General features: G+C 35.9%; 1 protein-coding gene across 1 annotated transcript in view; it reads right to left on the bottom strand.

Annotated features, from left to right (window-relative positions):
* LOC107561533 (ALK tyrosine kinase receptor-like) overlaps window positions 1-24,422 on the bottom strand; it is a gene marked incomplete at its 3' end in the record, with an annotated part of 42,828 nt that overhangs the window by 5,940 nt on the left and 12,466 nt on the right. Inside the window, exons 2-10 of the mRNA XM_016245998.1 lie at window positions 16,698-16,784; window positions 14,608-14,778; window positions 14,256-14,475; window positions 12,964-13,103; window positions 12,675-12,815; window positions 10,318-10,467; window positions 7,787-7,887; window positions 7,087-7,247; window positions 6,657-6,708 (exon numbers count right to left, since the gene is read on the bottom strand). Of these exons, the coding sequence (XP_016101484.1) occupies window positions 6,657-6,708; window positions 7,087-7,247; window positions 7,787-7,887; window positions 10,318-10,467; window positions 12,675-12,815; window positions 12,964-13,103; window positions 14,256-14,475; window positions 14,608-14,778; window positions 16,698-16,784 (1,223 nt within the window). The remainder of the gene's footprint in view (window positions 1-6,656; window positions 6,709-7,086; window positions 7,248-7,786; window positions 7,888-10,317; window positions 10,468-12,674; window positions 12,816-12,963; window positions 13,104-14,255; window positions 14,476-14,607; window positions 14,779-16,697; window positions 16,785-24,422) is intronic.

The raw sequence follows: 24,422 nt of genomic DNA on the forward strand, positions 1-24,422 counted from the left end.
TTTCAGTCTGACCGGTCAGATCGGATTTACGGATTTAGCTTCATGTTTTCACGCCACGTAAAACGTAAAAACGTAAAAACGTAAAAACGTAAAACGTTTTTGTAGAAAAGTAGAAAACAGTCTTTACAGAAACTTTACAAGAAACGGCGTTGCCATAGAAACCAACGCATATTCCATAAAGCGAAAGAGCGCTTATGGACACACAAATCGGATATGAACAGTTGCAATACACAGTGTGGACAGTCAGTTATTCAAATCAGATTCCATCCGGATATGCACAAAATCGGATTTGGGCAGTTTGAACGAGGCTTTTGTCTACACAGGATGCGGCATGGCGCGACACGACAAATCGCCGAAAGTAAACGGATTCCCTGTTCTATTTCTGTTCTATTCCCTGTTTTTTATCCAGTGTTGACAACTTCAAGCTGCCGTGTAGACACGGTGCTAAAGTGATATACACAGAATTCCAATAATCCTGCTGTTGATCAAAGAAAATAGGACAAAAAAATAACAATAACTCACTGCTCTTGTACTTTAAAAAAGATATAAAGACTATAGTATTATTTGATTAGTGTAATTTATTACATTTCTGTAGGCTACCAGAAAAATCACTGTTAGACCTGCCTGAAATGCACCGTATCTATTTGTGTCTTTGTTGTATAGTAGGCTATGTTGTGCTATTGCTTGTAATTTGATTTGCTCTTATTTTACAACTGACTATTTACTAGTCTTTAAAAATGTAGCCTATTCAATTTTTATTGGTTAAGCTAGTAGTTTTAGCAGGTATCGAAACTGGAATCAAGGATTGTGATTTTTTGCAATTATCAAAAATTTTGGTGTCATAACTGCCTGTTTTTTTCCTTAGCTGATAAAAATATTTCTGGACGGTAAATTTCCTTAAGTCACTGGCCATTGGTAGGTCTGGCAAAAAGTTAGTTTTAGGCCCTGTATATAACTGAAAATATAAATAAAAAAGCTGACAGAAATAAATACGTTAAAGTAATAAATTTACTAAAACTGAAAAAAAAAACTAAACTGAAATACAGAAAAAAACTACAAAAGCACATGACAAAATGACTAAAAATTAAAATGACAAGTGAAAATATAAAAATAAAAATAAAAGCTAATTGAAATAAATATATTAAGTACTAAATTTACTAAAAAACTAAAACTAAAATACAAATAAAGCTAATTAGAAATATAACAAATAAAAATGGCACGTAACAAAATGAATAAAAATTAAAACGACTACTGAAATATAAAAATAAAAACTGTTTGAAATAAATAGGCTAAAGTATCAAATTTACTTAAATTAAAAACGATCTAAAAATAAAGCAACACAGAAATATATGAAAGAACAAAAATAAATATTACAAAAGTACACAATAAAATTGACAACTGAAAATATAAAAATAAAAGCTAACTGCAATAAAAAGGGTTAAGTAATAAATTTACTAAAACTGAAACTGAAAAACAAATAAAGCTAAACAAAAAATACATAAAAATGGCACATAAAATGACTAAAACTTAAAATTAAAACGACAAATGAAAATGTAAAAATAAAAGCTAATTTAAATAAATAGGTTAACGGTGAAGCAATACATCTACTAAAATTGACAAAAAAAATTAAAGGTAACAAATATAAAAAAATTAAAATGACAAAAGCACAAAAATGTCTAAAGCTTGAAATTAAAAATTAAAATAAACAAAAAATAGCTAATTGGAAATATGAATTAATATATTAATAATAGTAAAATATTTGACATGCATGTCACTGAAGCTCAGCAATCAGACACAAGCTTCTCTATCATCAGTTCATCAAACGCTGCTTCATCACGTCATGAGGCTCGAGATCAAGCAGAAACACCTGCTGACCGTTCAGATCAGACGCGACACACAGACGATCGTGACGCGATGGTGCCTGTAGCGTCTCGACCAATCTAACACACTAATTTTAATTTGATTTAACAAATCAATTATTCATTAGGTTAACAAATCGTCACAGTCCCCTCACTCAATAAACTGGATGCCAGAATGTCTGCTGAACACCAGACCCTCTGGTCACCATGACAACTAATCATGATATCACTGGTTTTATTACGCCTCCAGGAATGTGAGTAGGATAACCCATTCTGTGTCCCCAGGACAAACGCACAGTAGAAATGGACTTTTCTACTAATTAATTCATAGGAAAACCTTTCTTTGAATGAACACACATTTTCTTCAGGCCATTGTGTATATTATTGCTGTGTTGTATTTAATCTGTTGTATTATAGACTATTTTTATTCATGCTTACGATAAACCACTCATTCATATAAGTAACTCTACCATGTCTAGTATCTATGAATTCGTCTTCGGATGATCTAACTGAGAGTGCATATTACATGCTGATACCTCTGCAACATATGGATGTTCTAAGAATCATTACTAATTTCTGCATCAACACCCAAGTGAATTACATATGCAAAATACCATGCTTACAGACAAAATCCTCAGTATTTCCAACCTCCCGCTTGGGATTTCAGCCTTCCTCATTGGACGAACCCATCTTGAGAGGCGTGAATCTCCGCAGGCTTTAAAGGCCACACTTCATGTGACCCGCCCCAGTCGTGGTTCGGTCAGATGCAGATGAAGATGTGACTCGCGCTGAGTGGGAAGTTTAAACATCCGAGGCCCCGGCCTGAAAGCCGCGTCTTGAGCTCTGCTTCCTTCCTGCGCTTTATGTCAAAAATTATGTCAAAAATGCCCATCTCTGTGAGTATCCTAGTAAAGTAGTTGGTTCTTAAGTGAACATGAACAGCTGAGAAAGAAACCAAACACGAACCGCGCACAACACAATGCGTCACAAGACAATATAACCCATTATAATCAGTGCTTTAGCCTCATTCAGACTGTCAGCCCAAATCCGATTTTTGTGCAAATCCGATTGAAATCTGATCATATTTAAATAGTCTGAACGGCAACGAACTACATGAAATCAGATTTTTGCAAATCCGTTTCGAGCTACATTCATATGTGGTTTGGAATCCTATTCAATTTCAGTCTGACCGGTCAGATCGGATTTAGCTTAGTCTTTTCATGTTTTCACGCCACGTAAAACGTAAAAACGTAAAAACGTAAAAACGTAAAACGTTTTTGTAGAAAACATAATGAACGTCTTTACAGAAACTTTACAAGAAACGGCGTTGCCATAGAAACCAACGCATATTCCATAAAGCGAAAGAGCGCTTATGGACACACAAATCGGATATGAACAGTTGCAATACACAGTGTGGACAGTCAGGTATTCAAATCAGATTCCATCCGGATATGCACAAAATCGGATTTGGGCAGTTTGAACGAGGCTTTTGTTTACACAGGATGCGGCATGGCGCGACACGACAAATCGCCGAAAGTAAACGGATTCCCTGTTCTATTTCTGTTCTATTCCCTGTTTTTTATCCAGTGTTGACAACTTCAAGCTGCCGTGTAGACACGGTGCTAAAGTGATATACACAGAATTCCAATAATCCTGCTGTTGTCTGCGTTTTTAATGTTGATCAAAGAAAATAGGACAAAAAAATAACAATAACTCACTGCTCTTGTACTTTAAAAAAGATATAAAGACTATAGTATTATTTGATTAGCGTAATTTATTACATTTCTGTAGGCTACCAGAAAAATCACTGTTAGACCTGCCTGAAATGCACCGTATCTATTTGTGTTTTTGTTGTATAGTAGGCTATGTTGTGCTATTGCTTGTAATTTGATTTGCTCTTATTTTACAACTGACTATTTACTAGTCTTTAAAAATGTAGCCTATTCAATTTTTATTGGTTAAGCTAGTAGTTTTAGCAGGTATCGAAACTGGAATCAAGGATTGTGATTTTTTTGCTATTATCTAAAATGTTGGTGTCATAACTGCCTGTTTTTTTTCCCATGGCTGGTAAAAAATATTTCTGGCTGGTAAATTTCCTTAAGTCACCGGCCAATGGCAGGTCTGGCAAAAAGTTAGTTTTAGGCCCTGGTTACACCCCTAGTTCTAATATTAAAAACATGCTTGTTTTTTGTACTTAAAATAAAAAAATAAATACATAAATAGTACATCAGTGGCAACGTATTTTCATTATGTTTTGGATTCAATCAGAAAGGGGGCCAACACTTTTTCACACCACTGTATATATATATATATTTGTTTTGTTTTTTGTTATTAAAGCCAGTCAGTGCTTAGGGCACCAAAACAAAAGGATACAATATAAAATAATTCAGTTTTTGAATGAGGGATAGCCTGGGTCTGATCTCTATATTTCAGTCTGGCACCCTAAATGCAATAATATCACAACATAGTGTTGTAAAAGTTCATCTGATAGTTAGCTGGCATGTTTTCCTGTCTCCTGCATCTCCTCTCCTGCATGCCCTTCTTCACAGACAGTTTTGGAGTTGTTTTTAATGAGCTCCCATGACTAGCCTCTATAATCACTGTAAATCAGTTCAAAGGCTTGACTACACAGGGGCCAGATTAAGCAGAGTACAGGAAGAGATTTATCTGTGCCTACAGCCAGTGAGTCATGCCTCACGCTGCCCTTATAAAAAAAATGTGTGAATGAGGGGAAAAGAGAGAGAGACGAGACACAGAAAGACAGTAAAGAACTGTTTACACCTGGTACTGACATGCATCTCCTCGCAACTGGATTTTGAGGCGAGAATCTCTGCTTTTGAGACTACAAAGATGTTGAGAAAGCACAAAAAGTGAAAACTAGTCTAAGGCCGGTTTTACACCACAAGCGTGAGCAGTGTGTGAGCAGGTCATATTTTTTTGGTATGCATGTTAAAGGGATAGTTCACACAAAAATGAAAATTCTGTCATTAATTACTCACCCTCATGTCGTTCTAAACCCATAAGACCTTCGGTCATCTTCGGAACACAAATTAAGATATTTTTGATACATTCTGAGAGGTCTCTGACCCTCCCATAGACAGCAAGGATCCTTACACGATCAAGGCTCAGAAACGTAGCAAGGAGATCGCTAAAATAATCCATGTGACATTAGTGGTTCAACCGTAATTTTACAAAGCTACGAGAATACTTTTTGTGCGCAAAGAAAACAAAAATAACAACTTTATTCAACAATACGTCTCCTCCGCGTCACCCTGGCGCCATTTTAGGCCTGATCACCGACGATGATGAATCAGTCTACAGAGAAGAGGTGTGCACCCTGACTAACTGGTGCCACAAAAACAACCTCTATCTGAACATCAAGAAGACCAAAGAAGTGGTGGTGGATTGACGAGACGGACCAGTGAGAGCTCCCTCATCACCATCAACGGGACTCCAGTGGAGCGGGTCAGCAGCTTCAAGTTCCTCTGCGTTCACATCACCGAGGACCTCACCTGGACTACTCACACACAGTCAGTAGTGAGGAAGGCCCACCAGCATCTCTTCTTTCTCAGGCGACTGAAGAAATTTGGTCTGAGCTCAAAAATCCTCAGACAGTTCTACAGTTGCACTGTGGAGAGCACCCTGACTGGTTGCCTGGTACGGGAACTGCACCGCTCTCAACCGGAAAGCCCTGCAGGGAATAGTTCAGACAGCCCAGCACATCGTCGGAGGTGAGCTTCCCTCCCTCCAGAACATCTACACCCAGAGATGTGTGAGGAAAGCAAGGAAGATCATCAGAGACTCCTGCCACCTGAGCTATGAACTCTTCTCGCTGCTACCATCAGGCAGATGGTACCACAGCATCAGGAGCCGAACCAGCAGAACGCGAGACAGCTTCTTCTCGCAGGTCATGAGACTACTGAACTCCAGATAGCAAAACGATACTACCCCTACCCCTCACACTGGATTCCATCTACACCCCAGCCACACTGACTCTGACAGCACTGCAGCATGTCTTGCATTGCATAGCATAAAACACATGCAGCTCCATCTTCTCTCCTGTACTAACAAACTACTGCACTGAACTTCACAGTAAAACACTAACAGTATACATCACTGTAAGTCATATATAAAAGCTATACATACATTTATAAGTCTCTTGAGTATACTGTGTACTATGTGTATATTATGGAAATGTGTATATTGTATATTGTGTACAATTGTCTATTGTATACTGTGAAAAATGTGTATATTGTGTAAAATGTGCATATTGTTATTAATGTATATTGATAATTTTTCATATCTTGTTGCTTGTACTGCCATGGCACAGAGTCTTGTACCTAATAATTTCACCATCGTTACACTTGTGTACCCGATGTGTGACAATAAAGAAATTTAGATTTAAAAAAAATATATATATTTTGGAGAGTATCACATATGTAAACAATGTATGCTTTTCTGTGTCAGCAGCACCGTACACGGATACAGTGTTTACATTGTTTACACTTTGATCTGAACGTAAACAACGTATCCGTGTACATACGTTGCATACGTTGTTTGCGTATGTGATACTTGCACTATAGGGTGGCGCGGAGGAGACGAATTGTTGAATAAAGTCATTATTTTTATTTTTTTGCGAGAGAGCTCTCGGAATGCATCAAAAATATCTTAATTTGTGTTCCAAAGATGAACGAAGGATTCATCTAACAGGTTTGGAACAACATGAGGGTGAGTAATTAATGACAGAATTTTCATTTTTGGGTGAACTATCCCTTTAAAAAGTTAGTGCATTCATACCGGGAGCAGGAGCAACGCATGAGTATCACGCAGGAGTTCAGAATAAGCATGTCTAATGTGTTTTTAAAAGAATTGGAGTATGTCAGAAAGGAAAATGAAGAATCAAAAATATGTATAGAAGACATATGTTAAACTTGTTATTAATTATTTAGTTTGGGTGAAAGTATGGTGTATTATAAAAAACATTATAAACAGCATGTTCTATATCGAAGTATGACTATTAAATGATTAGATTACAATTCTATGAAAATCATATGACAGCTGAGATAAGATGCCCCTGATGGTTTCTTTTGCTAGATAGGGGATCCTTTTAACCCATTACTGGGACAGGATGGTATCTTTATATGATTTTGACTTTACATTATATTTCTTCTTGGGGACTAATAAAAGTATTTTTCTGTCTGTTTAACCATGCATTTAATCATCTCACCCTTTTAAGATCCCTGTAATCGGCAGAGAGATCTCTTGCCAAGCGTCCTTCCAGTGTCCAGATCTCTCCCAAATCAGTGGAGAAGCTGACATTCCGTTCTCCACCACTGACAGGAGCACTGTTCCATTGAAATCCCCGCACAGATACAGAGAGAACTGCAACTACACAGAAAAATTTGCAGTTGAGCGTCTGCTACAAGACCAGATGCCCCAGAATAATATCTTATTCATGGACAATCAAGTGTAAAATTGAAACTTTGGCTGAATGTGTTGTTACTCTGTGTAAGCTATTTGTAGATAAGCTGCAGAGATGTGTCCTCATTTTTCACGGACAATTAACTTGAAATCTGCCTCAGAATCCAAATACTGTGGCACAGACAAACCACTATTTTATGTGAACAGTCATACATACACTACTACTCATAAAGTTGTGGTTAATAAGTTGCTTTCAGCAAGGATGCATTAAAATGATCAAAAGACGTATAATATTACAAACGATTTATACTTCAAATAAAAGCTGAAGACTGAAGTAAACATTAAAATAGAAAACAGATATTTTAAATTGTAAAAATATTTGACTATATTGCTAGTTTTACTCTATTTTAGATCAAATAAACGTAGCCTTGGTGAGCATAAGAGACTTCTTTCAAACACATTTTTTTTAAAAATCATAGTTTTTGACTGTCAACATAAACTCTTACCTGACAGTCCTGATTGGACACAGTTGAAGGAAGAGCTGGGCTTTGAACCAACGCCTCACTTTCTTCACCACGACCTCTGACCTTTAAAAAAAGAAAGTGCCCTGAGGCGAGAAAGTATCAGTACTCTATAGAGTGCTCAGATATGCTTACAAGACAAAAAACTTAATAGGCGAGGTTGGAAAACATCTAAAAAATGGGCTTTTAAAGTCTTCCAACACAGTGCAGACAATTTTATAAAAAAGGTAGAGTTTCTCACAAACAAAAAAAAAACAGTTTGTCTTTTTTTTTTTTTAAAGTACATTTCAGTTTAGCGAGTTGGAATACATCTAGTCATAAAATGGAGTTGGACACCTGTACCATGGATCTGAGATTTAGTCTTGCATCATTCTACAAATACATCCCACTAAAATACTCCTACAGCCTGTAAATCATTACGTACTCCTCTCAAGGATAACATTTTTTATCATGTTAAAATCACAGGTCCCATTAACACATCATGAAAATAGTTCTCCTTCAAATATTTTTAATTCCCATGTCATAAAAAAATCCCACTGGTGACATTCATAAATAAAAGCATTGCGAAGAGACATTTAAACGATGATCTTTTTATACACATGGGTCTCCTATGTGTCTCTGTCTCAAAGCTGTTGTATTAATCTGAAGAGAATACAACATTTTTGCCAAAAAAAGAAAAAAATGTCTATGAGCAAACATGGAAAGCAAAGCAACTAAATTCACATATTAGTTAAACTAAATCACCTAATGTCTCTCTTAGACTGCTTGCACATATCTGCTATTTATTTAATATTCTATGTTTTGTAAAACATTTTGATGTGACATATCTGTGTGAGAATATATTTTTGCAGCTTTAGAGGCCTTGGACGATTAAATACACACACATGTATGTATTAAAATGGCCGTCTTTGCAAGTATCCTCATAAACACAGTAATTTAGGTATTAAGTGAAAGCAAACAGCTGAGAAAGAAGACGTGTAACAATATATGGATCCGGGCAGCTCTTAAAGTGACAGCAGTCTATTCCTGTTGTCTGTCATTCATGTTAATCAAACAACAAAAGAGAGAAAATCTCCCACTGCTCTTGACTAAATCACTTTTGTAACTTTAATAAGAAGAAATATATATTTAATTTACACAGTGAAGAATATGCAGTGTTTTTATAAATTTGATTACTTTATACACTGTATAGCTTTTCTTATTTATTTGTTTTAGTGTAGTTTTTTGTCCTATTGCTTGTAATTAGTTTCTTATTTGCATTTAATCAATAGCTGGGTTTGCATCACCCTGCTTTTATGCGCATTTTGAAGTATCACATCAGAATCGAGTGAAAACGCTGAATTTCAAATAAAAACGCCTTAATTCGCAAAAAAGTTTTTACGCTCGCTTGAGGTGGTTTTTGACTTGTGCGAAAAATGGTTAATGCGAATGATGGGAGATGGAAATGCATTTTGCGAATAAATTCCTCCAAGTGCATCAAAAAAGTCATGTGACTTTTCGTTATGGGACGGCAAATCCTGACTAACCAGCAGACCGATCTTGTTCCACAGCATCTGAAATGTTGTTATATGGTCATTCGGAAATGCCCGAGCAAAGTCTGTCATCAAAGTATTTCTGTATAATTGCCTCTCAGAACTGTTAAATGACTGTGTTCCCAAACAGTAGCATCCACTTCCGAAAGCAATAACCGAATTCATTGTGTTTTATCTGCTCGTTCTGAGGTGCAAGTAATTTATTATATATTAAATTATTATATTCAGTAGCTTCTCCTACTTTTCTTAGTGATGTATAGCGCCAGTTTATCAGGAAATTACGATTTTGTTCGCTCTGACTCGTTGGCCGGAAACAGTGCTTGTTCACAAATGTTTTATGCGATATTCCAATTTTGCGCATAAGTTAAATTCGCAACTTTGGATGGAAACCTGGCTACTGACTGTTTACTTGTCTTCAGTGAGCTTGAGTTTTTTTTATTTAGGCTAGTATTAGTTTATTTGTGGTATGGACACTGGTGACAAGAATTATGAAATTTCTATGGTAGCAAAAATTTAGATATCATAAGGACCTTATTAAAGCAAATATTGTGATATACTGTATATCATTACTGTGAAATAAAATTACTCATATCATGATATAAGATTTTGGTCATATCACCCACCCCTAGTTTTATGTTTACAAAATGTGCTCTGTATATGTACTAATATCTATTCACAAATAATTTATATTATAAATTCAACAAATTTATACACCACCGTTCAGGTTCTGTAAGACTTTCTAATGTTTCTCAAAGAAACCTGATGTATTGTGAAATATACAATTTTAAATAACTGTTTTCCATTTTAACATTAAACAATTTATTACTGTACTCATCAGCATTATTTGAAGTATAAATGTTCTGTAATATTATGCAATTTTTACTGTCACTTTTAAACACATTTTAACATTTGGATGTCTTGAGAATGGAAACTCTGATGGGTAACCAATCCAATGACTGAAAGAAGATGTGGTTTCACATTTACCTTGAGTGTTTTGCAGAGTTGTGCCCAGTAGATCTGTGTCTTCATTCAGTTGTTGTCCACTAACTAGTCTCCAAGAGGACAGTGAATCAGCCACTGACCATCCACATGAGTCCAACTCAAATGAACAGTATGAGCCCAAAGGTAAGGAGTCTGTGAAGACATTAAGCAAATTATGAAATGTCTAATAAATCTGTATCCGCAAAATACAACTAACTGTGTCGGCAAACATTAGCAGAGCTTTAAAAGCTCATCAGAGAAATATTACATTTCCTCCTTCCATTTATCCATTAAGTCCACTTAAATGTATCATTATGATGCCTATATCAACAAAGCCGATGCAGTATGTTTTGCCAGTTTGTTCAGTTCAATTCAAGTATTACATGATTCCAATGTCATTTACTTCCAATAATAAACAAACCATAGCTATGTTAACATGGGACAAGGACAGGTGGATTGTTTTCCAGACCCCAATTTAATTTCTTGCTGGAAATACCAATTTCCTCCTGTACGAACATGTTGTGTAGTGGCACATTAAGTATTTTAATGGCACACAATTTATTTTTAGTTTGTAACGACAAGAGCTGAGGAGAAATAAAACATTTCATTGCAGTCTAAAATGGATGGTTTTAATAGAGATGAATCACCATGAGGCAAATTGTGCCTCAATTAGCTTTACACTTTAAATATTTCATACCTAAAATGACAGCTGATATGACAAGACTCCAACTAAAGTGTGCTAATATGGTCTCTGGATATTAGGTATAGGATAGGACAGATTTAACTAACTGACAGATTCATTATACAGAGGACATGTTTTATAATGTCATGGACGTAATTAACAAGCTTAAACTTAGTGGGAGTTACTTTGATCATCTTCATTAGGATGCTGTCAGAGTTATTTATCATATGAATCCCTTCACATAACATCAAAAGTAGTTTCCACATGTCTATATCAGAGGAAAGAATACAAATTCTTGGTCTACAATTCGAGATAAGGCTAGAATGCTTCTACATACTTCTGCATTACTTTTGCCAAATATGTATAATGTATACAAAATGTGCATCATTTTATTTATAAAATATATACACTACCAAATAAAAGTTCACCAAGGCAGCATTTATTTGATCAAAAATACAAGAAAAACAGTAATCTATAAAATATTGTTTCATGTTTTTCTATTTTACAATGTTTTCTATTTTAATATATTTTAAAATATAATTTATTCCTGTGATGGCAAAGCTGAATTTTCAGCATCACAACTCCAGTCTTCATAGTCACATGATCCTTCAGAAATCATTCTGATATGATGATTTGCTGCTCAAGAAAAATTTCATATTATCAATGTTGATATGACAGCAAAAAAGTGCTAAACAAATAAACTTAATTGAATTAAATTGTAAATTATTAATCAAATACTGTTTGTTGCAGTTTAAATTATTTATCATCACATAGTTGTTACTGGCTTTTTTTAATGCTGAACGAGTAGCTAATCAACCTTTTAGGGTTCTTTTGTTAATTCCATAATAATTACCAGAATGTTTATGCAATGTATTTAGCAAATAAATCTTTAATACATTTGAATAGACTGCCTGTAAATATGGATTTCTTCTATGAGTCTTTGTTCTCACCTTTTTTATCTAACTGGATTATACTGTAAGTGCTGTGTGCCAAATATACCATCTACAAAGTTCTTTGGACACAGACAATAATTAAAAATCATCTAAGCATAGTATAAATGTTAATGGAGATGAAGTAAATCAATAAATATGCAAATAGTTTTCCTAGAGGAAAGCAAACACTCATGCATTTCAGGCGTTTTATGCAGCTCTTTACTCAGTGAAAAGCTTTGACAGAGCAGGTTTGCTAATCCAACGCCTCCAGTGAAAGGATTAGAAATTTATCATGGCCTTAAGATTTAATACAGCTAATGTGAGTGACACACAGCCAGCCAGTTACTCAGTGGCACCCACTTATATCGCCCTGTCACACTGCTGTTCATACTTTAATTGAACACTCTCAACGAAATGCAAATTGGCAAGAATGATCTCGCAAATCTTACGGATTTATAGCTTAAAGGCCACCTTTCAAAGAAATGTTTTGATTATCATAAACTGAATTAATGGATTAGTGAGACACAGCCTGTTCTCTACATTTAAAATAACAAAATACTGTCTTTTTTAAAGACTAAAGAGCTCCACACAAACTTAATGGTCTGATGTGCGCAACAGCTATTGCATTAAACTCTGAAAAGGGATCAGATTTTGAGTGTGGAGCTCACAATTATTGTCAGACTGGTAAACAGAAACTACACATCTTCATGGCGTATAAAATATTAAAAAGCTTTCATTTTACTCACTGCATATTAAGCCCTCATCTTCCCCTTGAGGACAGTCAGTATGAAAATCACACACTCTTCGCTTCTCAATGCAGCCTCCAGAATGACAGTGAAGTGATGAGTATTTCTCACAGTCTGAACCCAAATCCAAATAATCATCACCTGTAGAAAACCACAGAAAACCATACTTAAACCATTGCTTAAAATAGGCAAATTGATAGTGATAAAGTAGAAATGCTCTACAGACACAAGTAATACATACAACACATTTGAATTAGATAATATTTGAGAATAATTAATAAGTCGTTACCCATCACACAATCCTTCAACTCAAGTGAATCAAATGCAAGAAATCCGACTTCATGGCTGCTACAGGAAGAGTATTGCACGGTCACATGGAAAGACTCATCTAACTGGCCAATAACAGCCTCCAGCACCTCCCACTGCGACCTGGGACACACAAAAATAAATGCTTTTAACAATCATTTTAGATCAGCCCAAAGGATGCAAAACATAATGGACACACAAGGTCGAAATCATCTGCACATCTGCTGAAGACAGTTACAGTTTGTCTTTGTTTTATTCTTCACATAGCCACTTTGAGTATACAAACCTACGATCAGTTTAGTAGTGTTTCTGAATATTGAGCTAAATAACTACGAGAGAGAAGCCGGCTTTGTGGAACTCATATTACAATATATGTTATTAAAAAAATTCATACATGAATCTCTCAACTACATGTGAGAGTGCTTCATTAGATGTACAGGAGCTTAAGTACAGTGGAAAGCTAATGCATTCTGTACTATTCATAGATCTCTGAGTTGGATGGTATTATTAAGTATATGACTGATTTGTATAATACACCACACTCCATGGCGTAACCTCTATTAGGCTCAGATCCATATAGCCAAATGCAGAAAGTATAAGTATATTAGCTACGTCATGATCGTACAGGCTTGTTCCAAATTGCATTGCATCACCATCTATTCCTAGCTCTCTGTCAGAATCAATTACGCCAAAAGAAACATCAGGTCCTACTTTTAGAAACTAAATGCTTTCATCCATCTTCTGTGTGATGTGCCCAGCATAAGAAAATCAATACCAACTACATCTCCATAACAAAACTCTTTTGGTTGGCATTCGTTTCTTGTGGGTACAGAATGCTGCTTTATACTATTCTGTGTGAAAGTAAAGTGCATATGTCATTGTTCTTTTATTTATTTTCAAATTAGGCACTGAAATGTATGTTCTCATTTTATGACCTGTCAATCAGATCTGTTATGACATCACAATTATATTTAGATATTGCTGTGTGATATATATATATATATATATATATATATATATATATATATATATATATACTCCGTAAAAAAAGAAGCATCCATTTTCAGGATACTGTATTTTAAAGATAATTTTATAAAATTTAAATAAGCTTTACAGATGGAAAAGGTTTAAACAATATTTTTTCATACTTGTTCAATAAACTACAAACTATTTTTACACATGCATCTATGGAACAGTCCTTAAGGCAGGTTTAAAGGTGGTAGGCAAATATGGTCACAGTTATGATAACTTTGAAAATATATCTAAATTTGTCACCTGCCAGTTCCTTTGACTGTAAGGGCTATTGGTTTGATGACGGAGTGGTCGGTGTGTTTCACAAAGGCAGATATGTTTCCTGTATGTGGTTCCGGTTGGAAGCGAGCGAGACGAAGACGACACAGTGGCCCACTGCTGAGCACTACAGGACTAATCAGGTGGAAACTACATCTGCCAGCAGCGAAATGAGTTGAGGTGGGCTTTAGTAACAGAAAATGACCTGTTGAAAGACAGAAAACTCTTACTGGACTGCCAGTGATTATACAGACAATTGATTCATTGAAAAAATGATCAACCAGCTAGTGTTTGATCTGAATTGAGTGTCAAAATATAATGAAGTTATTATCAATACCTTCTGATTTTCCAGTGGAATAATCTTTGATTGGCTGGACTCCCCATCTATTGGCTCTGTATTGCTGTGGTGATGTGACATACCAGTCCCCTCCAGCGCTGTGATTGGATAACGTCCACGAACATGGAGATTCAAAATCACAGAAGGAAACTGCGGAAGGATGAAGTAACACTATATTTGGAGGTTAAAGGGACTTAAACTTTAAATGCAGGACCAGCTTTAATAGATGTACTAATCCAAATAAAGGAAAGATTGATACATATGTATCAGCAACACAGGCATATTTTGATTAAATAAAACTGAATAAGACTACATGGAAATTTAAAACATTTTACCATAAGTATTTGTATAGTGATGGACGTCCTATATATTATTAATTTGCCGAAAGGCTAGAGGGAAATAATTCTTACAACATTTAGCTACCAGATCTAGGTAGTAACTGATTACATGTAATCTGTATTACGTAATCCAAAAATTAAGTACTTGTAATTGGATTAAATTACATCTTAATATATTCTAAATCAGACTACAGTTACTTTTTTATGGATTACATTATTGCATACTATTTACACAATAGCAACGATTCACAAATTCACTGACTTTTTTATCATCTGATCCTCTTTTACCTAATATATTTTTATTTTGAAGTACCCCTGAGATTTTAAAATAAATATTTTAATAATGAAGTATCACATTTGCATGTTCATGGCTTTCTGACATTGTTTATGGTCACATGACATGCACGTAAACAGATAAAATATTTCATTTTTCAGTAAGTGTTTTATTTTTATTCATTTTTACCTTTATTTGTTTTGATTTAACATTAATTATTAGCTTTTCATTAAACTCATAATCCGCTTGCAGTCGTAATATAATCCAACCTTGACATAATATAATGTTTAATGCACTTCATTAAAGTTGTTGTTAACCACAAATGGAATATACTTTCTTACTCTTTGTATCTTTATATCAATATGGTACAAGTTTATCCTATTTAAATCAATGTGAAAAAAGAAATAGGTCAAAAGCAATTGAAAAGTAATCTAAAAGTAGTCTGATTATATTATCTAAAATGTGTAATATAATGGATTACATTACTAATTACAATTTTTATTAAGTAATGGAATCAGAACTGGATTACAGTTTGTAAGTAATTTATCCAGCTCTGTTATCTACACTTTGCTCTTATAAAGTATGTATGTTAATATTAATAAATATAAAATAATATTTCACAATAACACAGGAAATCGTTCAAAAATCTTTCTAACATGCTGATTTGGGGCTGATTTAGTAACTTTTTAATTATTATTATCAATGATGAAAACAGTTGTTCTGCTTAATATTTTTGTGGAAACTGTGACATTTTTTTCAGGATTCTTTGATGAATACAAAGTTCAAACAAACAGCATTTATTATAATTTTTTTTTTCTTTTTCCATAACATTATAAATATCTTTACTGTCACTTTAGACCAATTTATTGCACCCTTGCTGAAAAAAAGTAGTAATAATATATACGTATACAATGAATTCCCTAAAACTGCCCTTTCAAATATTATCTGTAAGTAATTAAAATGGGAAAGAAAAAAGCAACCTTGTTTGTAAACAGATTCAGGAACAAACTGGGTTCAGTGGTAGGATCACACTGGAATGGCCTCAAGAGAAAGTAATTAAACTGTTTTTTACTCCCTGTTCCCTCTAAAGTAGGTCCAAAAATGCAAAACTTTATAATAAAATGAAACAATGGAATGTCAGTTTGGACAAGAGAAGGAATATCTTGAGGGCTTTCTGTTTGTCATCAGGCATTCCAGTGGAAAAACACAGACAAGTTGTCTTTGGAAACATGTAAGGCTATTGATGAAGAAAGACTGCAACGAGGGAAACCACAAAAAGCCCCTCTGACATTCGACTGAAACATCCCAATGGGAAGTGCCCTGGGTGGAATACTTAATCAGATCAATGTTTCTTCTCTGCTCAATGTGGTGACTGAAATGACAAACTCCATTTAGGAAAAAATACAGTGAAGCAAAAAGGAAGAAAACAACTGTTGAAGGAAAACAGAACAAATAAATAATCAGTGATTTACACTCACTGTCTTCCACTGGACTGGAGTCGAGAGGATTTGGATGCACTGGATCTTCAACTGCTCTTTCCAACAGAGCACAACTGCTCCTGACAACTGAGGAAAGACAAGAAGAATAAAGGTCAAACACACCATCAGAGAAAGTCCTTGTTCTTTTATGACATGATTTAATAAATAATAGGACCAGTCAGTTTTAAGAACAGTGGCTTCAAATGAAGCCTTTAGAGGAAAGAACCAACATCTTCAACCGAAGATCATTGAGTTTTGGTTTGATTATCTCTATGCTAGTAGCCAAAGAAGACCCAGGAAGCTTTAGGACGTTTTATGATCTGCATAGTGGTTTTGCCTACAGGCAACATTACGCACAGTTCTTGTGTTTTATTAATGAAGCATTTATTTAGAACAGCTGGATGCAGTGCTGAGTGTTCTAACAATCAGCAAACATTACTAACATATATGTACATACTTTTGTGTAAAATAAATAAATACATTAAAACATAAAATTAAACATTTAGCAATACACATTCATATTAGATGGGTTTTTTTCACATTTATTCTTATAAATTATTTACAGTTTCTTGTTTTGCATAGGACATAGTTGAAACAACGTCTTACTTCAGTCTTTAGTCTCTAAAGTTTGCCTCCCTAAAGCAACAGAGCTGTTTCTTTTCGGATTGTGACTGACTAAAGCAGGCCACATTTCAAGTTATGTCATTTATTATAACAGCACTTTAAAAGAAAAATAATAAAATGTCAATGTTTCTACTTGCAGATAGTGGCACATTCCAGGAAAAAAATCATTTTCCATATACAGGCATGAAGATGTTCAGCATTTGGTTTTAGGCATTTTACCGCAAGACATTTTATTATTTTAAGATCTAGAGAGGTTGCCATAGCAAAGCAAAAGAAAGAAAAGGGAAACTCAGCCCATTCCATTATTAAAACAAAAATATTTGATGGAAGTTCATTATCACAGCAATGGCTCATTATAGTGTGCCAAATCAGCTCTGTAATGAATATGCTTTGCCAATTATGACCCACACTTACACAATCACTGGTGTACACTATTCCAGTCATGTCCCGACCTAAACCAGGTCTGTTTGAATGGTTTAATCTCCTTCCACTAAAATATCCCCTTGATTTCAGTGGTGTCAACTGTATTGAGTTAACAAGAAAAGCTTCTGAGATGGGAAGCCATGAAGAAGGATTTACAAAAACATATCATTGACTTTAATGTTCAGGTTATTAGATGAACCAAATACTGCACAATCATCATTTTGTGACATTTATGATATTAAATAGAAGATATGCTTGTCATATCAGATAAGTATGCCAATCTTTCTAGAAATATCTGTCAATCTTTTGAACAGCTGTGGCACTTAAGTTTACTAGCAGGCCCTGAGAAATTTAAATACTGTAAACATATGTTTGGAGCATGTGAAAAATATTTCTAAAGCCAATAAAATGGCAAATGATTCATACAAAAACAAATTCCTTGACCAATCAATGGTCATGGTTCATTCTGCACAAGAACAAAACACTTACAAAAACAGTGCCATTCTAAATCAAACCGATGACGTTATAACCGATGACATGAGTGACACAATGGCTTCCTTTTCATCTGAAAGTTTCAAGTAGGGAAATAAACAGCCTGGGAAGATACTTAAAAAGAATCAATAAGGCAAATTTTAGCAACAAAGGCAACTACAAGTGTGTGTGTGTGTGTGTGTGTGTGTGTGTAAGGACTCAAATGGTCAAAAGGTCAAGATTCACAAATGCTCAATCACAGCCATATGGCCAATGGGGAATTTGTCATGTGATAAAATCATGTGATTTACTGCTATATATACAAACAGACTGCTGCTGCCAAAAGGATCATTATGGGCAAGTTAGCAAAATTTAAAGCCTCATAAAATTAACTGCAAATGAACATCCTATTTCCAGTAAATGGCACAAAAAAGGGTCTATATTCACCAGATTAATTAGTCACACTCTCAGAAATAAACTAAATATAAGTACAGGCTATGTAAATCAAAGAAAAATCCAAGAAATCCCCAAATACTTTAAACTTAACTTATAATTAGTCAACAAATATTGACTAATAAAGACTGACTGCACTGCAAGTTGCAGTTTGGCTGTATAAGTGCAAAGGTTTCTATTAGTTCTGCAAAAAAACAAAGTTCTGTTTACAAGTTCTAGGCTGCCACTATAGAACGAGTAGCTCAGATGAAGAAAAAGTTGCTAGATTTGTCAAGTTCTGCCACGTCAGTGATACTGAATCTTTGAAAGATATTCTAGTGTTTAGTTCAAACACAACTGTCAAGAGCAACTGTATTTACTTCAGTGAATATCAAAGTGCAGGCACATACTTTAAAGTCTTCACTAAAAAAAAGTATTGAACATTTCTACCATTGGCTAGGCCTACTTTACTCAACATGCAATAGTGGGGCTTGTTGTTACACAATATACTAGTTGCCACAATATAATATATAGACGTTTCCCCAATATTCAAACAGTAAAACATTTATGAAAAAAACAATTCATTAAAAAAAGAAAGTCAGTTTTAAGTCAAGTCAGACTAAAGGCCATGACACACGAGGTTGACGTTAGGCTGTCATTGAGTTTCTGTCAGCAGCTTTCAGTGTGTTCCACACCGTCGGCACTAGTTGGACCCCGTCTGCGGCTTTTTGTCTGATTGAGCATGTTGAACTGAAACAGATCACTCTGATTGACTGTTCAGCTCAGTGAACCAGTGCACGAGAAAAAAAAAACAAAAGTGATGAAAGCGAGCAAATAAAGTCAAGAGGACACACGGAAGGCTGTTCTAACTTTACATAAACTAACCTAAGCATTCTAATACATGTATATTTTCATAACGACACCTGCTTATTACAGTTTCTCTCAGCTCTTCTGCAGTCGCAGAACAGACATGCTAGTTAGCCACTGGCTGTAGTCATTGCAGTGTGTTCAAGTGCAATTTTTTAGTCCAGACACACACAACACGAGGCAACAACACAGTCGGATTTCGTTAGGGTTGGGTATCGTTTGGGTTTTTTCCAATACCGGTGCCAAATCGATACTTTTAAAATGGTTCCGGTGCCTAAACGGAGCCTGAACCGATACTTATTTAAAAATGGATAAATAAATAAATAAAAATTCCCCAAAAAATGATGGATTGGCCATTAGCACTATAAACACATGATGTCTGTTTCATTCATACTGGACGCCAGAGGGCGCCCTCGCACAGAAAATCCACATATCCAGTCACAGAAGTAGCGGAACTCATGACCCTCCAGGAAATCCCTTATATGAACAAAGGCATCGGCTATTACAGCTGTAAACAGAACATATAAACGTTTTGAATGATAAAACAAAGACAATTAACACTCGACTGTGACAATATAGTTTATCTGTGTTATTCAAGCCATCTCTGGTATTTTCATAATAATTAAGTATATTTATAATCCATTGCTAATCAATGTATTCTTTTTAAAGTAGCCTATGGAACATATTTTCTGTCTCATTCTGTGACAAGAAGCCACTTCAAATCACAGAAGGAAGCATTTGACTGGTGTTGAGAAGTAAAAAGGTTATATAATGGTCTCTTTTGTTGGACAACAGGTTGAGAAATGTGAATACAGGGGAGTTTAGCTTTAGGCATTTTAATTTAAGCATGCTTAGCTTAGTTAACGGAGCTGCCATCAGAGCAAGTGTAATTACTGCATTCACGTGCTCCTCGGATGCTCTCATTTCCAGAGTTGTGCTTTTAAGTCGGAATGTGAAAACAACATGGACACTCGCGTTACTACAAAGATTTGTTGGATTTGTATTATTAGAGCTTTCCGACTTGAGTTCACGTGCATTTCTCAGTCGGGAAGTTATTTTTCACATGCAGTGCTGGCGATGATGCTTCTTACGGACAAATATTTAAATTGATCACTCAGGTATGGCACCGAAATGAGGCACCGAAATCTGCGTTCTGATTCGGTTCTAGAACATGCCGGTTACATAGGTACCGGTGCCATATTGGTACCGGGTTTCGGTACCCAACCCTATTCCGTTGCCGGTAGTTCTTTAGTGTCGGTTTGATTTGTCAAATACAATGTGGACCAGACTTATGCTGATATGCCTGGACTGTGTTGAAAAATCAAAAGTTTGGCTCTGTGAGATGAATTTCCATCCAGTTTGCTGATTTATTGAAGGATGAATGTGAAATAATGAATATCTGCACTACTGTGCGGAGCCAATAAACCATGAACAGTAAACCATGCTGGTTTTTCAGTGAAGGTTAAAACTAAGAAATCCTGAGCCATTAAGGAATCTCTCATGTGTAATTCTATACTAATTTCTAATAGCTCAAGATTTTAGTTGTAACCTCAAGTTAACCTGCTTTTATCTAGGGGGTCCGTCCATCAGCAAGAGCAACTTATTTGCACTTATTTCGCTCTGCCAAGAGAGCACTCTGTGTTTGATTTGCATGTGTGACAGTCCTCTGATTCGTATCCAAGTGGTGAAGCATGGCATCTGGCCTACCTGTTCCACCCAGTTTAGGGCTTGGGCTTCTTATCTGACAGCTGGGCTTCATTAAGCACACACTCTCAGAAGAGTGCTGTCCCTCCTCACCAACATGATACACACCACAGCTTACCCAGCTGACTCATCTGCTGAGAGAGTGCCCAAGTCTGCCCAAGTCTTATCCTAGACTTTCTGAGAGGATAACGTCGACTCTTAATACTCTATATTTTAGCTGAGAGGCACACAGGCAATCCTCACCACTAATGTCTGATGCTGTGGAGAAGTTGAGACATTCAATGTGGGTTTAAAGGGATCATGCATTTTCAGATCTTGATATTATGTATCTAGGAGTTAGCTTATGAAGCAAGCAAAGTTTTTGCACCAAAAAAAGTTAGGATATTTGTAATAATTATCATTTTTCTTCCTTATTTTCACTTTCTGTCAAAAACACTCCATTTCAAGTGGTGTTACCTCTTTGAGAAACGCAAGTAAGCGGCCACTTCTGTGATTGGTGAACTTCATTGCACCGTATCCATGCACAGCATGTGACATGTTTTGAAGCTCGAGATGGTAAGTGCTGTAATAGAGTCATATATGTTTGAGCCAGACGCAGAAGAAAATGAACCAATGCAACTACAGCCACTGCAACAGTCTGTTTCAGCGAGGTAACTGCTCTACCTTGTTAAAATCTATTATCTGTATCAGGGCCGTTTCTAGCCAATTTGATGCCCTAGGCAAAATCCCTATTGCCCTATTGAAACATTGATTTAAAGTGTCAGTTATTGCATTATTATTTCAGTCAAACCTATAAAACCCCTTTGTTACCACAAACTACATATAAAAGCTTTATCAGTGGCATAAAAGTAACCAATGCAGCTACTTAATCATTTGCTACTCGTTAACGCGTTAACGTTCCCTTTAAATAACATGACGCTCTGCCCTCTATGACGCTGCTCCCATTAAGTGCTGTTGGAAGTGAAGGAATTGATTCAGCATTTCGACACCTCCGTAAGGATGCATTTAACTCGACAAAGCGTTCTAATAAAGGATGTATTGATCTCGTGAATTAACGAATTTTACTATACAAATATTTTTTAATTGGATGTTAAAGTTTATATGGGAACTGTTACAGGGCTGACGAGACGTGAGACATGCGGATCCATATGCAAGCTTTATTAACATCAGAGGAGGTCAGAAACACAGGCAGGGTCGAACGGTGGCAAACAGGTATATGGCGGGCAAGACACAAGAATAGTCCTAGGGCTAGCGTAGGTCAACGATTGGCGAACAGGATCACAAGGGCGAGACTAAAGGGACAAATTCAGGAAAACAGGCACAGATCAAAAACCGAGAAAACAGACAAGGCTCGGCTAGGAAGCTAAAGAGGGCTCTGTAGAGTAGCTATCACTGCTGGCGATAAGCGCATACAATACTCGGCAGTTAGAAGGAGTGAGATGGAGTGTTAAATAGTGAGTGAGTGATATGAAACAGCTGTGTGCAATCAGTGCTGTGTGCAATCAGTGCAATGAATGATGGGATATGTAGTCCGGGGTGATATGCAACAGTGTGTAGTGCGAGAGTCAATGAAAATGGAAAGGGTGACCTCTGATGGCTAGCAGACGGAAGTTCATGGACCGGATACGTAACAGGAATATTACATGACACGCTGATCCTTTAACAATGCATTGGTGCAAAAAACGCACACCTTTTGGACATCTCTGCCACAAATATTTGGACAAATGTGCCACAAAAGTGCCACAAATACTGCCTAAACAAAATACTGATTTTGTGCACTTTATTTACAGTACCAATATTTTAAATTGGCCATTGAACTTAGCTTTATTGCATGGCAAAAAAAAAGTGTTACCTTGCCAAAGCACTGACAGAGCCCACTGATCTCATGGCGTTGTTGAGTGCTCCAAATGCAAACTTTGCATGCAACAATTAGGCAGCAATTGACAGCACTCTGATCTAGTGGCATACAGGCATCGTCAGATTGACAGTACTCTAGCCCAATAATGTTGGGGGATCCAGTGGGGGCGGCAGTCATATTTCAGTGCCATTTTCATATTAAAAGTGCCAGTACGTGTGCTCATTGGCGCCCCTTCAGCTGGTGGCGCCCTAGGCGACCGCCTAGCTAGCCTATGCCTAGAAACGGCCCTGATCTGTATATAGTTAAAACTATTACAACTATTCAAACTGATATAAAACTATTATTATAACTTGTTGTTGGCCTGCTATATTTATTGGCATATAGAAAATTCAGCAGACAAATTGAGAATAATGAAGAAAATAGTCAGTTGTGAAATGAGGCAAAAAACATACTCGTTAAATTGCTTAGGCATGTCATTAAAAATAAACTGATAATTAAATTTAGAGGGGTATGCAGAGTTGTTGGTGCAGAGGTGCAGTTTGTCTATATTCAAGAACAGAACTATGTCAGATGGTCTTGATTTGCATTAAGGGTATGTAGAGAAAAAATATCAAACCCTTTCTAATCCTAGCATTTCTAAAGGGTAGAAAACTAAAATTCATATATTAAACTGCCGAGTTTCCTTTAAGGTAAGAAGCTTAGCTACACGAAGCTTAGCTAAATGCTAACATTGGTTTAATTGAAATTAACATTTCAATTAAACTGAGTTTCTTTCTATGTAGCGTGTTTCAAATCAGTCACTTAGGTTTTTGAAAATCTGATTGCATTATCCTTAATAAAACTCAGGTATTTCATGCAATCCTTTTTTTTTTGTTACGCAAATACTGAATATTAATAGCATGTGTGTGTGTGTGTATATATATATATATATATACATACAGTATCTCACAGAAGTGAGTACACCCCTCACATTTTTGTCAATATTTTATTATATCTTTTCAAGTGACAACACTGAAGAAATGACACTTTGCTACAATGTAAAGTAGTGAGTGTACAGCTTGTATAACAGTGTAAATTTGCTGTCCCCTCAAAATAACTCAACACACAGCCATTAATGTCTAAACCGCTGGCCACAAAAGTGAGTACACCCCTAAGTGAAAATGTCCAAATTGGGCCCAAAGTGTCAATATTTTGTGTGGCCACCATTATTTTCCAGCACTGCCTTAACCCTCTTGGGCATGGAGTTCACCAGAGCTTCACAGGTTGCCACTGGAGTCCTCTTCCACTCCTCCATGACGACATTACGGAGCTGGTGGATGTTAGAGACCTTGAGATGCTCAATAGGG

The sequence above is a fragment of the Sinocyclocheilus grahami genome, unplaced genomic scaffold (assembly GCF_001515645.1).
Source record: "Sinocyclocheilus grahami isolate Dianchi unplaced genomic scaffold, SAMN03320097.WGS_v1.1 scaffold778.1, whole genome shotgun sequence".
NCBI lineage: Eukaryota > Metazoa > Chordata > Actinopteri > Cypriniformes > Cyprinidae > Sinocyclocheilus > Sinocyclocheilus grahami.